The sequence below is a fragment of the Musa acuminata genome, chromosome BXJ3-6, assembly GCF_036884655.1.
Source record: "Musa acuminata AAA Group cultivar baxijiao chromosome BXJ3-6, Cavendish_Baxijiao_AAA, whole genome shotgun sequence".
Taxonomy (NCBI): Eukaryota; Viridiplantae; Streptophyta; class Magnoliopsida; order Zingiberales; family Musaceae; genus Musa; species Musa acuminata.
This window is the reverse complement of record NC_088354.1, coordinates 33,998,585-34,015,049: the sequence shown is the minus strand read 5'-3', so window position 1 is coordinate 34,015,049 and position 16,465 is coordinate 33,998,585. Positions and strand designations below refer to the sequence as shown.

General features: G+C 35.5%; 1 protein-coding gene across 1 annotated transcript; it reads left to right on the top strand.

Annotated features, from left to right (window-relative positions):
• Nucleotides 1–837: 837 nt before the first annotated feature.
• On the top strand, nucleotides 838–15,809 carry LOC135641043 (dynamin-related protein 5A-like). Its single transcript, XM_065156030.1, has 16 exons — nucleotides 838–1,179; nucleotides 2,218–2,281; nucleotides 2,379–2,483; nucleotides 3,106–3,207; nucleotides 4,194–4,244; nucleotides 4,357–4,418; nucleotides 4,530–4,620; nucleotides 4,908–4,972; nucleotides 6,960–7,154; nucleotides 7,294–7,413; nucleotides 8,115–8,185; nucleotides 10,339–10,564; nucleotides 12,356–12,406; nucleotides 13,789–14,017; nucleotides 14,260–14,399; nucleotides 15,382–15,809. Exons 1-16 carry the CDS (start codon nucleotides 1,051–1,053, stop codon nucleotides 15,508–15,510), a joined length of 1,830 nt encoding a protein of 609 aa, XP_065012102.1. The 5' UTR covers nucleotides 838–1,050; the 3' UTR covers nucleotides 15,511–15,809.
• The last annotated feature ends 656 nt before the right edge of the window (nucleotides 15,810–16,465 follow it).

The following is a 16,465-nucleotide window of genomic DNA, read 5'->3' as shown; positions in this document are numbered from 1 at the left end:
AGTTGTGTCTATTGAACGCAGAGAAGGATTCATATGTCTGGATTTTGAACAAGGTTGAAGTAAGTGTTTATAAGTCATTTGCAGTATATACAAGCAATTGTATACTATCCACAATTAGATTACCTGCGAGTCTTACAAGCATTTGTTTGGCTGTAAGTTACTTGTAGCATTTTGTATGATAATATGAACTATCACGTCATAGCAAGCCAATATTGGTTGAATGCTTAATTCCTCCTCTCGCATGTATTATTCTCAGCCTCGCTCTTTGGATACTAATCATTATCCCCTCTACGTTAGCTTCAACTAGAAATAACGATTATGCATGTAGACATACATACAGACAGCCACAGCTGCAATATTATTTGCATTATTTTTCTTTTTCTTTTCCAAAAATAAAATGACTTTCTATTAATTCAAAAAAACGATTACATCTTTTGCTATGGAGATTGCTATATATAAAATGATTCAGAGGAGAAGGACACACTCCTCTTCAATTAGCATTTTTATTACAATTTTTTAAATTTGAAAAAAAATAAAAAAAAAATATTATATCAAAATGACGTCAATAATATTTACACGAATTTGAACCCGAGTCGCAGCAACATTGGAGGAGACCATCGGTGGACCACCAGCTGTTCTCCAATAACTGCGCTATCGATTCAAAAAAATTCAAATCGGAGTCGACCACCGACCCGAATCCGACGGCCAATTGACGGATGGTGGACTCGACCTCCGATCCAAGGGCGGAGAAGAGGCCGCCTTCGTCGGACGGTCCAGATCATCCGAACCCGCTCCTCTACGAGTCTTCAAACGACTGCGTCCGTCTTTACCACCGCCACGAAACAGTCATTGCAACATCCGCGGCTGGGTTCGAATCGCTTTCCTCGATCGTCCCTTCGCCTTCCTCTACGATCTCCTGACTCGTCCCCGCCCTCTCTCTCTCTCTCTCGGTTTCTCCGATTCCTCGGTTGGTTTGGTCGGAATCGGAGTGATCTTGAGGTTCTTGATTTCTTGGCTTTTGTTAGGGAGGGAATCTGATCGTGAGGCGGCATGGAGAGCTTGATTTCGTTGGTCAATAGGCTGCAGAGGGCTTGCACAGCTCTAGGCGACCATGGGGAGGAGAGCGCCCTCCCGACGCTGTGGGACTCGCTGCCGACGATTGCCGTCGTCGGTGGACAGGTAATCATCTATCGGATCTTGCTGCCTTTTGGTACTACCTTTTGCCTTCCGTTTAGGATCTTGTCGTTTTCCTTCCCCTTTCTGTGAATTCAGATGTTCTCCTTTATGAGTCCTAGGTCTCCTCCTTTTTGGTGGGAGATCTTTGTTATTGTAGAGGGGAATTTACAGAGTTGGGTGAACAGACCTAACCTTCGTTCTTGTTGTGGGTTCTCTGATGACTTTAACTTTAAAGAATGGGTTCTCTGATGACTTTAACTTTGAAGAATGGATCTTAGACTTTGATTTTTGTCATGATTGAAGTTTCTTCATTTCCTTTCTTTTTGGTGCTCATCAATCTTTGAAAGAATGGATCATGGACCCCGATCTTTTGGCACGATTGAAGTCCCTTTATTCTTCTTTTTCTTTTAGGTTCATGGTTTATTTTCATTTTGCTCCTTCCAATCTGACGTTATGTTTGTTGCCTTTCGAATTTAACTTGGTTACATGATTATTCTTGATATCTTCTTGGGAGTGCCATTGATTTGCTGCAAACTTAATCAAAAGAACCAGTAATTAGCATTCACAAGATATTGTCGTTTATAATAGGTTGAAAATAGTGTGGTTAAGAAAGTCATGCAATCTTTTTCTGGTGCAAAAACCAAAAATGAAAGCAAGAAAACCAAGTACCTCCCATTCGACAACATCATATCTGAAGTTGATTTTGGTTAATTTTTCCAGGCTAACTTTATTCTCCAGAAAGAACTCTGTGGTTGTCCACTTGTGTCAGGATGCCAGGCGTTGCTTGTTTGAATTGCTTAGTTCTTCTTTCCATCTCCTATCATCAGACGTCTTAATATGATGCTTCTCTTACCCGACAATCTTTTTCTTGTATGTCTTTCATTAAAGGTCGAAGTTAAGACAAAATTGACTAATTCGTTCTATGATAAAGTGTGCATGTACTTATTCAATATGTCATGATGCATTATAGTGTTATAGAACTTCTTAACAATGCATTGAAGTGTGGGTACTATATTTCATGATGTGAGTATGTGTTATTAGAGCTCTGGCAAGTCTTCAGTACTGGAAAGCATAGTTGGGAAGGACTTCCTACCAAGGGGTTCAGGTAACATATTAGACTCTAAATTTATTTAATAGATAATTTCATACGACGTTAATTTGGTAGTCAATTACTGATTAAATGTTGCCTTTGAATTTAACAGGAATTGTTACTAGACGCCCGCTTGTACTCCAGCTACATAAGATTGATGGAGAGAGAGAATATGCTGAGTTCATGCACCTTCCAAGGAAGAGGTTCACAGATTTTGGTAATCTTGCCTGTCGATAGAATAGTTATTGAAAAGATGAAGTGCCCTTCATGTGTAGCTCCATCATTCTCACAAACATCCTTGCTTCATCCCAACCTTTGTATCCTGTCGACTATTGCTTGCTAGGCTATGATCCTTTGCAAATAATTAGTCAAATAAGCATACTAAAATTATTGTTCATTCATAGTGAACTGCAGTTAGTAAAGGTTGATTGTATTGATATCGGTGCAATTCTTTTTTTTTTTTAATTCTTTCAGTGTTTACTTTAATATGATAAGTTTTCATGAATGTTCATTGGGCATCGATTTGTCTTGATCCAAGCCCATGTTGTTAGACATGCATCTTGCATGTTTCATACAGCTCTAGTTTTCTAACATATGTTTCCTCACGTGATCAGAATTCTGACTAGTAGCCTGCCTTTCTGCACCATTCTGTGGTGGCGACCTTGTTGTCACATGAATCCATTGTTTCTATAATAAAATTTATTTGGCCATACCTGTCACTGTTGTATTTTCTTTTTAATACTGATGCTGATGTCTGGCTATGCGATGCAAATTTTTATGGCGCTCTCTTTATGATTGTTATTGTACTAAGATGCACTTTTTAATCATTTTCAATGCAGCTCTTGTTCGGAAGGAGATTCAAGATGAAACTGACAGAGAGACTGGTCGTACCAAGCAAATTTCCCCTGTTCCGATCCATCTGAGTATTTATTCTCCTAATGGTGAGACAATGGGGCTGAAGGCTAGAGAAATTTTTTATAAACTTGTGATAGTTCTTTTGAACTTTATTCATGTTTTTGTTAGTGTTAAACAAAAATACACATGACTTCACATATTTGTAAAGGCAACAGATTAATATGTTTTTTACATTCAGGAAGTCTATAACTTGTAAACTACTTTTGTGTTGGCATTGAGGCTCATGTACCTTGCTGGAATTTCATTTGCACAACCTTAATTGTTTTGCCATATGGTTTAATTTTCATACAATCTAGAACTCTGATTATTGGACCATAACTATTGGTGGACTGTGCCTTGTGAAGGCTAATAATAACTGTGAGAGTGTGCCTTTCATTACATGACATATTAATCAGAAAGGAATTCAACATATATTTGGGAAAGGGATTATATTCTATCTCATTCATACTATTTAAATTAGAAAGATGTTATTCAGCGAGGTATGAAGTTTTTAGTCTTGGTTTTGCTTTCAGTTAAGAGCTGAAGTGCAATGGGTCAACTGTGTTGGAAATTTCAAGTTTAGTAATTAAATAATTAAAAATTTTCAAAAAAAGAAGAAAATAGCTAGGAAAATAAGACATAAAAGGATACATTTTTTAATGTGATATAGGCAAAAGATATGCAACTTTTGATATTATATGATTATAATTTTAGAAATTACAAATGAAAAGTGAATCCATCTTTTAGCTTTTGTTTTGGAAGCAAATAATTAAAAATGAGTCACTTAGATGGTTACCTTATTAGCTCAAAGCTACTTTAATTTTATCAGAGTCTGTATTTTAATCGTTACCAACTGCATGTTGATAAGAGAGAGTAATCTCTTGCTAGGATGTTCGGGTTATTCACATTTATTTAGGTTTATATGTCATGTGTTGGCCACTTCCATATATTTTGAGGTGACAAAACCTGGTGCTTCTCTGAATTTAGAGTTTAACCTTTTCTACATTAATACTAATGCTTCAATATTTGACAGTTGTGAACCTGACACTCATTGATCTTCCTGGTCTCACAAAGGTGGCTGTTGGTAATTTACTTGCCCTTTTTTATGCTAAAATTGCATTTTATGTATATACTTGTGAAATTATGTTTTTTTAATATGCATGTGTGGCAAACTTACTTGATTGTCAATTTTGCAGAGGGCCAACCTGATAGCGTTGTTGCCGAAATTGAGAATATGGTTCGCTCATATATTGAAAAGGTTATTCTTCTGAAATTATTATTTGTTTCCTGAACAATGAAAGATATCCTATTTGTTGGCTAGGTCATTTAGATTATAATCAAATGTTGATTCTTTTTCTTTGATTTACAGCCAAATTGTATAATTCTTGCCATTTCACCAGCCAATCAGGACCTTGCCACATCTGATGCTATTAAGATGTCCCGTGAAGTAGACCCTAAGGGTATGTCTTGGAGAAAAGTAGTGATCAGAACTTAATTTTGTGAATTCTATTTTCTTTAAATTTACTACATTTTTATCTTTAAAATGCCACTTTTTCACTAAATTGGAAATTTGTCTGAAAGGGGCCTCTAATAAGCATACAACATTTTTCAAAATGTCACTCAAGTGAATATATGAATGAGATTCGACACGGAAACTGCCATAACTGTTCAGATAGTGAATAAAAAATGTGTCGCATCATGCCTCTTTCAATTAATGGTATCGTTGTACTATCTGTATTTGATCTAGGTGAAAGGACTTTTGGTGTACTTACTAAGATTGATCTTATGGACAAGGGCACTGATGCTGTCGATGTAAGCTGTTTTCTTTTGAGGGCACTTCTTTTCCACTTTAATTATTAGTCTGTTGCTGGTTATATGACACTGGAAGTAATATGTTCTCCATTACTTTTAGTCTGTCGCTAGTTGTATGGTTAACTTCTAGTTTTTTTTATTGTCAGTCCAGGAGATACTTTTTATGTATGTTTGTTTTTTATTCTATGAAGCATTGTTGTTCAATTTATACATTTTTCTGCATTATTGGTATGATTTTTCTCTCCAATATGCCTATCTGCAGTTACTTTTTTATACTCCCTTTTGTTTGGTGTAGCCAAAATCCATTTACTTAGGCTACACTAAGAGATGATTAGATATTTGTTCATAAAGTAATTAAAAGTGTTTTGTGTGGCCATTGTGTTCCCTTGTTAAAAGAAAAAAATTATAAGAAAGTTATAAGGTCAACTCCGTGAACAAGACAATAGAAGAAGAGAGAGTTTTCTCATTTCTATCTCCTGTTTTTATACAGGATGAAGTACATATAGTCGAATAAGAAAAAAAAAAAGAAAGAAAGAAAAGAGCAACCTAAATAAATCTTGGTGCTAATATAGGAAATATACAACTAGCATATGGACACAAATACGGTAATACAACTAGGAATGAATCAGCAATCGTATCCTAGTCTATCACTTCAAAAAAGGTGATATGAACTATTTTTAATTCAAAAATAAATAGGTTTCCCAATATAAAGGACAATTTATGAGAGAATCATTCAAGATGATACGAACATGTTTAAAGGAGACTTATTGATGCCATGACTACATGATGTGAGTCAATTAGGATTAATGATGTTAGGATAGATAGAGACAGACTTATGAAGAGTTTACTAGGAATAATAAAAAGAGATCTGAACACTCTTTTTTAACTAAACATTCAATATTATAGATGATGTGAGTCATTATTGCCATACAAGATCATTTAAGATGATAAGAACATGTTTAGAGGAGAATCATTATTGCCATGATTAGATGATGTGAGTTAATTTCTTCGTCCGCGTTTTACCCGGTGAGACAAACCCGAAGTGAAACCCTACGTTCGCCACCTACATTCACAGCTGTCTATCGTCATTGCCTTCGTCTGTCACCCTCTCCTTCCCCCACCTTCCTCCACAGTAGCCGGTTACTCTTCTTTTCAGTTTCCTCTTTAGAACTGTTTGCCATTGGTAATAATTGATTAGCACCATATTGATCCACTTTTTAGAACCCTATAGCACAAGTTAGAACCATGTAGCACCATATTGATCCATTCTTTAGAACTGTTTAGCACTGGTTAGAAGCCTGTTTAGCCTAGGTCTCCATCGGTAGAAACCGTATTGTGATATTTTTACTTTTATGATCATATTTATTAATCATAATATATTTTTTAAAATTTTAATATTCCAGAGTGTTTTGCTTCGCTTGGGTTGGTGCTTAGGCGAGCGCCTAGCACCTTAGGCACCTTGGGACCTTGGTGTTTTTTTGTGCTTAGCGCTTTTAAAAACACTGCTAGAGATATTGTATTAAAGCTCAATTACAAGAAAATATCCATGTAATCTACCCAAAATAATTGAAACATTACAATTTGTTATTGTTGTTGTTGTTGTTGTAGACACAAGATAATGGTTCACCTTTTGTCATTAGAATCATAGAATGTTGTAGTCTACTTGCAGAATCGTCTTTCTTCTAGCCTTAGTAGCCTACATTTTGCTATGATATATATCTTCTTGTTATATGCGTTAATCATGTATATTATAATTTAATACTTTTCCTTTTTAGTTTTTGCCGATCTAGGACAGAAATGTATTTTGCTTCTAATCAGTGAATGGTGACTTCCAGTATGTACTCGTTCATTTTTATTAACATCTATACTTTGATTTAGTAATTTCAATGTCTGTTTTTGATGCTTGAAGCTTTTGACATAAACATGCCATTTTTTCTTGTTTGTATGCTTTATGCTTTTACCAGAATCTGATTCATTATTCTTCTAGATATTGGAAGGAAAATCATATCGTCTGCAGTACCCTTGGATTGGCATTGTTAATCGCTCTCAAGCTGATATTAACAAGAACGTGGACATGATTGCTGCTAGGCGGAGAGAAAGAGAATATTTTGCGAATACACCAGAATACAAGCATCTAGCTCACAGGATGGGTTCAGAGCATTTAGGGAAGATTCTCTCAAAGGTATCACCGCTTGTGTATTCTTGGACTCTTTGTTTGATCCTTTTTGAGAAAGAAGCAGAATGGAACTTGTTCATTGGATTTTGGTTTTTGAATTAATAGCCCTTGTTAAGAGAATTGAAAATCGTGTTGCCTTTTGCAGCATCTGGAACAAGTAATCAAATCTCGAATTCCAGGCATCCAGTCTCTCATAAATAAGACTATTGCTGAACTTGAAGGTGAACTAAATCGTCTTGGGAAACCTATTGCTGCGGATGCTGGAGTAAGTCTACTATTTTAGCATTTGTCTACTCATAAATGAAGCAAAATATTTTATGCACTGTTTTGTAGATGAAGAGTGCCATGTAAAGTGATTTTCTTCTGTCAGCTTGGGATCTTGAGATATGCTAGACATATCTTACTTTTATCAAATGTGATTTTCTTAAGCATGATTCTTTTGTTGTTGCTTTTAGTTGTGAGTGTCCCTGATTGCTGACATTTGAGACTTAATTTATGATTGTTCACTAGCTTCTGGGGATGAACTGTTAGATATTTGAATATTCTTTTTTTTCTGACAAAGATGTTTGACTATTCTCATGCAACAGTGGTGTGAAGCACACTTTTAACTTATAAAACGTGTGTACTTAGATACTGACACCTGTTCACTAGTTTTAATTTGGTTGTCATTGATTGTTGAACTTGAAGCCCATTTGCTGTTAAGTCTGAAAATCATCAACCTCATTGTGCTGTTTGTTATGTATCTTGCTTTAACAAGTTAGGCTTATGTTCTTTCATATTGACTCTCTAAATAAGTCAAGAAGGTGAGCTGCATCTACTCTTCTTTTTCTTAGTTAAATTCTCTTTCATAGCTGAAGGGAATTCAAGCTGGAGATATCATAGATATCTGATATCTGCCTTTTTATATAGTTGTATTTAGTATGTTAGTCTGGATCCCTGAGATAATTATTTTGCTCATATGTGCAGGGCAAGCTATATGCAATTGTGGAAATTTGCCGTATCTTTGACCAAATTTACAAGGAACATCTCGATGGCGTGTATGTATTTTAGTGTATACTTTAACAAATGCTTATTTTACAATCATGTATATATTTATAATTTATTAATCTGTATAAACTGCTTCATTCTTGCTCCTGTGGTCGAACATGTGAAATCAAGCTTCTAACAAAGATGGTTTTACTTCTTGCATTTTCATAGGCCAAGTATACTGCACATTTTGCTTGTAAAATCGGTTGTTCAAGTCCTCAAAACCTTGCAATTAACAATTTCCTTTTAGATTTAAGCTTGCAATTTTTTATAGTGTAATCTGTCACAAATAAAAATTATCAAAGCCAATTTAGTGGAATTTGAGATAAGATCCAATATTTTAATGTTGGAGAATTCTGAAACCTTGTAATTTCAACACGTTAATCTTCAATACATAATTGTACTGGAGCATTCTATGGAAATTACAAATGTTTAGGTAGGATAGGCGATCATTAAGATCTATGCAAATAGATACAACATGATGTGTATCTTAATCCTTTAGTCAAAACCTGAGAAGCAAACAATTGCTTTAGTTCAGCGTGAGTTATGGGTCCTTTATCATGACAATAACTCACAGAAAGTGTATGAATTTATTTCATATATTTAAAGCCGTGTCGACTAATTGTATATGCTAATGTTGTGCTTGCATATATTATCTTGCAAATGAAGCTCAATGCACCATGAAGCTTTATCTCTAACAACATTGTTAGACATGTTCGAAAAAATAAGGTGCAATTTCATGTGTTCTTGTCTGCTATCCCTATGTTGCTACTGTCATAGTTACTTTTATAAAATTTACTAACTTGTCTGGCTGTTTCCAATTTTCTTTTCTTTTCCCCATTTGCTGTCTTCAGGAGCCTTGTTCTTATCCTTAACCCAACCATGTTTCTCTTTTTGTCTTTAATATCACTCAAACCAGAGCTTTGAAGATCCTTGGTTGTTGCTGGTAGAGGAAAAATAGAGGACAAAAGAGGTGAGAAAGAAAATGAGAGGAAAAATAGAGGACAAAATGGGAGTAGTTTCTGCACTATTTTGCTTTTGTTAAAATAGAGTGAGAAAGAAAATGATAAGGAGTGTTAGGACTAGGGGACGAGTGAGAGTGTCTACTTTGTGATTTTGTTTGTTGTGTATCTTTATTCTGGTTTAATTTTTGAGGATACTTCACCAAAGATCCTTCAAGCAACTTTCTCATCCTATGTGTCCGTCCCACAGATCTGACCTTTGGGACCGGTAGATGTGGTTGAGATGATGATGTTTGTGAAAATAAGATAATCTTTTGGGAAGGACTTTTGCTACATGTACTTGACTCTTTTACTCATGGTTTGCTTTATCGGTTCGTACCTATGTACCAACCAGCCGTTGGTATGGTATGTATCGAATCATACCGATGTACCGACACAGTATGGTAGAGCGTACCGACAAACTGGTATGTACCACCCATACCTTGTCGGACTGATACATACTACTCGTATCGAGCAGTACACCACAATATGACAAGCCTTGTTTTTACCAAATCCACTTTAGTTGGGTGAGGCCCATTAGTTTCGATTTTATGATTTTCTTAACATTTTAGTTTCTATTATGATTTTTTTTGGATTTTGTAACTTTTTTGTTGGCCACATTGTTTGATCTGTGATTCTCAATATATTTTGTTTTGTCCAAACTGGTCTGAATGATTTATAGGATTTCCAACCATGACCTGATTGCAGTTTGAGAAATTTGTTGCCTGCCATCATCACGAAAATCCTTTCAAAATTTCACATATCATGGGCTTATATGAATTAATTGGGCATATGTCAAAGAACTTTCATTATAAGGGCAACTATGATATTTGGAATTCTAAAGGGGTGTATGTTTTTTAAAGCATTTATGAATCACCCCCAGTGAAAAAAATTGTTATGCATGGAGATGGCAACAAAATAGGCAAATTTATAGCCATACTGAAACTTGCAACACCCTTTGCCGAGATAGCTTGATAGAAGGAATAGTTTTTCTTTTATGATATGATGAACCACTTTTCCTGCTGATGACAATAATGGTCTAGCCTTTTGGGGACTGTGAAGTTGCAAGGTGTTTTGATGATTCTATTATATATTTCCTTTGTTCTATTATTGCATAAGCATGCTTTTTTGTTTTTGCCATTAAAATGTGGTACTCTCTGCAGGCGACCTGGTGGTGAAAAAGTTTACAATGTTTTTGATGCTCAACTCCCTGCAGCTCTGAAAAGGTTGCAATTTGACAAGCATCTATCCATGGAGAATGTGAGAAAACTTATCACTGAAGCTGATGGATACCAACCTCACTTAATCGCTCCTGAACAAGGATATCGTCGTCTCATTGAATCTTCATTGGTTTCTATCAGAGGTCCTGCTGATGCATCTGTTGATGCGGTAGGCAATTTGTTTGTCACTATTTCCAGAGATTTAATTTTCTCTTATTAAGCACTGAAGGACACTTTCTTGTTTCTGTATTCATGTTTTTTTAGTTCTTTGGTCGGAGTGTTTTTTTTTTTTTTTTGCTCCATCTTGGCATTCATTTTTGGTGGTGATAGGGGAGTCTCCTGGTATTATTTGCTAATTCTGTTGCAGTTAAGATGCTGAAAAAGAAGGCTATATACATTTGAGGCACATATCATTATTTTTGCTGAGTTAGCAGTAAGAATATTTAAAATGCGATTGTCATTTGGTAATTTCCTTAAAAAATTGTCTTTTCTTTCAGTTTTCTTTAGTTCATAATATATTTGTGAAGAAGATTTTTGGTTCTATTAAATTTGACCACAGGTATAATGTTACACTAAGTGAGCTTATTGTTAGTTCTACCTTAGTTTGAATATGAAGGTGTGACTTTAGAGCTCTCAGTATGTTCCTATGAATATTTTTACTAAGGCAGATCATGTGGATTATGAACAGATGGCAAGGATCAAGCTTGAAAAAGGAAATTGTCGCATCTTTGATATAATTAGTACTGATTGTTAAATGAGGAGTTATTTTTTATTCATAAAAAAAAAATATCCTTTATATGAATTCTCCCTGAAATCACAAAAGTTCAATGCAAACTATTATGTGTCTTTTGATAATGACTACAGAAAATAAATTGCCCCTATAAGCATAATTCTGCTGTTCCTTCCGTATCATCGAGTTTTTAGCTAATCTCTGGTCAAGGATCATTACTTCTTGCTTTTGTTGAAAATTGATTCTGGTTCATCATTTTAAATTCGTGTGTTATGGACTTATGGTTATTGAGAAAATTGTTTGTCAATGTATTTTTTTTCCTTTTCTCTTGTATGGTAGGTTTGGTGCTTGTTGAAGCCTCTTTAGTTTACATTTTTATACAGGTTCAATGTAAATATGAGTTTCTATGTTAGGGTAGTATCTTTGTGCCATACAGTTCAAACATGAAGTTAGGCTAGGCTTGTCTAGGTTGTATGGTCATATCTGAATAACAGAGGGCCATTTTGTATGAGCTGCCAAAGACAAGCTGGTTTTTGCTGATATATGAAGTCAATAACAGAAGATTTGTAATTCTGTTGGCTAACTTGCACAAAATAGTAGAATAACATTTACTTCGTTGAGAAAATTGAGAAAACTGTGGCAGCATAATTTGCTGCGGCAAAATTATGGAAAATTTGAACTGATAGAGAAATGTATCAAGGAATCAGGCAAAAGAGGCTTTTCTGCTTTTAGTATGGGTTTTACATTCTGTTCTGTTCCAAACGGTAAAGATGCTAATTCCTGACAAGCGATATTTCAACTGTATTATCTTTGCCTGTTTTCATTGTAGTTTCACTGTTACATTTTCTTCTTCTTTGCAACTGCAATATTTCTGCACATCAGCCAAAATCAGCTTAAATAAAAGAACATTGGTCTGTCTTCTTCAGTACAGACAAACTGCTGCTTATGAATGTCTCTTTAGTTTATCACAAAGTGTAGTATTACATCAGGAATTCATACTCTCATTTGAGTGGTATCACTTCGATTATTCGCTTTTATGATGCTTATTGCAGGTCTTACTTTATTCTTATTCAAGTGCTTATTGTCTTTTGATATCTATGAGACTGTTCTATTGTTCTTCCATCTGATTGGCCCTTTGATTGACTTCAACACATCTATCCTATTATTTTGAACTGTTATTAATATAATTTGTGAATTTGTTGATATAATTCTCTTATTACCTGTTTCCAGGTTCATGCTATATTGAAGGATCTTGTTCACAAGGCTATCAATGAAACTCCAGTTAGTTCTGCTTGCCCATTTCGTGCAGTTTATATTATAATATTTATTTATGTTAGATACTTGTGGTGCCACTCACAGTTCCTTTCATTCTGTGAATCATCTTCTCTCTTATTGATTTGCTAGAATATATTTTTACTAGTGGAATAATTTGCTTCTTGATGATAAGGAAGATATGACAAATGTCTACTTTGCTTATGTTAGTCTTAAGAGTTAATGGAGAGATCTTATAAGATTAGACTAGAGGAGAAAGGAAATGAGGTAGAATATAATATTAGGAAAAATACTATACTATGCCATGGGGCCAATAAAGGACAACTTCTATTAAAAACATGACTAAGATGCCAAACATCAGCCCTATACAAGACAATTAACCTTCTAGAGGGGAAAAAAAACACTGGGGGGAGTTCATCCAATATTTACTTATGTCCATCATATCTTCGTTATCTATTCAGCATATATCCTGAATTATTCCACCATTCAATGGACTCTTGCATGATTTTTAACAGTTGAGATAAAGCTGAAATTTGCTACAGAATTTTTTTGCTGCAGAGTGTGGATTGAAAGGTTCGAGTCCAAATAGATATCTGGATTTTATGTCTGGTACCTTTAGTTATATTTAATTAAATCCCACATCATAGGAAATACTAGATTGAAGATCATTTTCCTAGACAAGGGACTCCAACAAAAAGATACATGGTAACATCCTATTATCTCATCACTACTCTTGCCAGGGGTATTTTTCATGCTGCAGCTCATACCAGCAACTCACACAATGTAAAGTGACTCTAATTGGACTAAAAAAAATTGACAAGTCTTTTGTGATCAGGCTGAAATTAATCATAAAACGGGACTAACAATCTTAGAACAAAATCTATTCAATTCAAATAAATCCACTCAAACTTTGGGAAACGGGAACTCGATATAACAAGTAAATAAACCCCTAAGCAGAGCAAACTTACTGACAATTTTGATCCAGTCTAACTCAAATTCTAACAAAATGACAAAATCTAACTCATAAAGAACTCAATAAAAAAAGATAATTGAATGCTAATCAAAGTAAATTGAAAGGAATAACTTTGTTTAGTCCCTATTGGACTCGACCCTAGCCATGACCCTTTAACAACTGGCACAATTCAAATCTGTGTCAGCCGATTAGACAATTTGGCATTTCTGGTAACTTTTGTTGGTAATTACATTTTTGTTTGTCATAATTGGTAGGAATCCAAGAGGTTGAAGCATTGAGCTTTTGCCGAGTTGTTCAAGTCTTAGTTAAGTCGAACAGTTAAGATTTTGTTAATTTGTTCAATATTTTCTCTTTAAGAAAAATTCAAATTTCCTTATTGTAGGAAACAAAATGATTTGTCTTGCTTGATATTTTGCAGGAGCTGAAGCAATACCCTACCTTGCGAGTTGAAGTTGCCAATGCAGCTTTTGAATCATTGGAGAGAATGAGGGAAGAAAGTCGAAAAGCAACTCTTAAACTAGTGGATATGGAGTGCAGTTACCTTACTGTAGACTTCTTCCGAAAGCTTCCTCAGGATGTTGAGAAAGGCGGAAATCCTGCACAATCTATTTTTGATAGATACAATGACTCGTACCTCAGACGCATAGGTGAGTTGTTTTAAGTCTATATCCAATCATAATTGTGTCTATTTCGGTCTGAGTTGCTTGTGATTATGTCAGTCTTCGTATGGTTAGGTCTAGAACTAGGAAGCCAAGGGCCTTTCTGATGTCTCATATAATAGTGCACTCATTTGATGTGATGCATCCTTGTGACCTTTGATTTGAATAGACGATGTCTGAAGCTTTAGAATGTAGTGGGTGACATTCTACTTATTTCTTTTGAATGACAGGAACAACTGTTCTGGCATATGTCAACATGGTATGTGCAAGCTTGCGGAACTCCATTCCAAAGTCTATTGTATATTGTCAAGTTCGCGAGGCTAAACGCTCCTTGCTTGATCACTTCCTTACTGAGTTGGGAAAAAAGGAGGTAAGATCATACACTAATCAATTGTTCTAACTAAGATCCACTGCTAGTTTTTTCCTATATGATAACTATATGTTCTGTATAATTGGAAGTTGTTCAAGTTTTGTATGGAAGAGTGGTAAGATATTAGGCTGTCCTTGATTATTTGATGATTTTGAGGGGAGATTCTGATGATACGGGATTTGGTTCTTGTAAAATTAGCTAAATCATCATAGAACTTGCAGACATTGATTGGTTTCTGTGACCACCATTTCTCACAAGGAGCAAGTGCAGTGGGGATCTGGGATGGACCCTCTTCTTTGATCACAATCCAAGAACATATACTATATATTCTGACAGCTGTATCCGGTAAGCTTGTGATAGGAGAGTGAGAACAAGAGGTGGTAAAGGATTGGATTGAAGCATTGCATCCACCATTGGAAATCCAAACATTTTAATGGTTGGGGTGGGGGATTTTGTTGGGGGTGCATAAATAGCATATTTTTGTTATATATATAGTCTATTGGCTTCTGTCATGATTTGCATATTCAATCTATTTCAACCCAAAAGATTGGCTTGATTTGGAGCATGTTTCCATTAAAAAATATACTTATCAAAATTCAGATTGGGGCGCTGTTTCACCGCGAGAACAGACGGATAAGATTAGCAGATTGCAATAGATTGTTGAGTAATTAGCCTTTATTAGCTATGGTTGGTTGATCTTGTTTGCGAATGACATAGAACAACAGATCCACCTTAATATATTCTGTTACTGGACATCAACTTGAATTTGGTTCTTTGGGCAGGAATGTAGTGAAAGTTTTGATCTGTATATAAACCACAAATCAACTTGTATGTTTAGGAATTGATGCATTTTGTACATATATTAGTCGCCAAAGTTTCTTATGCCTTAATCCTTTGTGCTATTGTAATCATTTGGGAAAAACTATGTATTGTATTATGTACAAGCAAAGACAGAAATAAATGTTAATTATGGATTGTGCAGGCTAAGCAGTTGGGATCGATGTTGGATGAGGACCCAGCGATCATGGAGCGCAGAGCTGCCCTTGCCAAGAGACTAGAACTATACAAAAGCGCTCAAGCTGAGATCGATGCAGTCGCATGGTCTAAGTAGGGGTGCCTGAAGGGGATTGCCATTTCCTCTCCCACCTCCATCTCTCACTGTTGCTGTATATAGAGACGTGTGGTTCATTCATTTATGATGACTACAACATTTGAGTGAGAATTCAGTCCCAATTTATATGCTTTTACTAGTAACAACCGAAGAGTATCAGACCCTTTTTTCTTATCTTTGACATAGATTATAAATATCACGAGCTTGTATAATTTAGATGTCATGTTAAGAACTGCATTATGTCAGGGAGAATCTGTCGAACTTTTTATGTTGAGCAATGCCAATTGCTATTATCTATAGATTCATATTTCTGAAACTCTTGTATGTTTGATGGGAATAACCTTCAGAAATGTTGGAACCATTGTCTCCCTGTTCAAGCCAATTTGGCTACAGAGCACTGACCCAAACGAAAGAGAAATCAAGAAACAGTGCCAAGAAAATTCTATCAAATCCATCAGATTACTCCACCGACAAAAATGCATGCCTCCATCGCATAATCTCCGGAAATTCTGAAAAGAAGAGAAAAAAAAAACAAGAGAAGACCAGACCATGGAGTATCACCATGTCAAGGTGGTTCATGTTCTCATCATCGTTAGAACGAACGCCCATTTGCATCGATGCTTTCCACCATGGAGTAATCGATTTGTGACTTCTCACGTATAGCAGGAGAGCTCTCCTCCCAAGGGGAAGAGAGGGTTGGCAATTATAGCAGGAGACCGAGATGCGAGGCGTTCGACGAGGGGCTTCCACGGACCTCTTCAAACTCCCAAAAGGTTTTATCTTGTTTACGGCTTCGCATGGATCGTTCTGTAAACTACTTTAATCTACGCACGAACATAAATAAATAAATGCTAATGATTTGTGTGTTCCATAATCATGTACGGATTAAGGATGAGTCACCTATAGCTTAATCAATATAAACTCTTGATCCAGTTTAAACCCATACCAGTCGTAA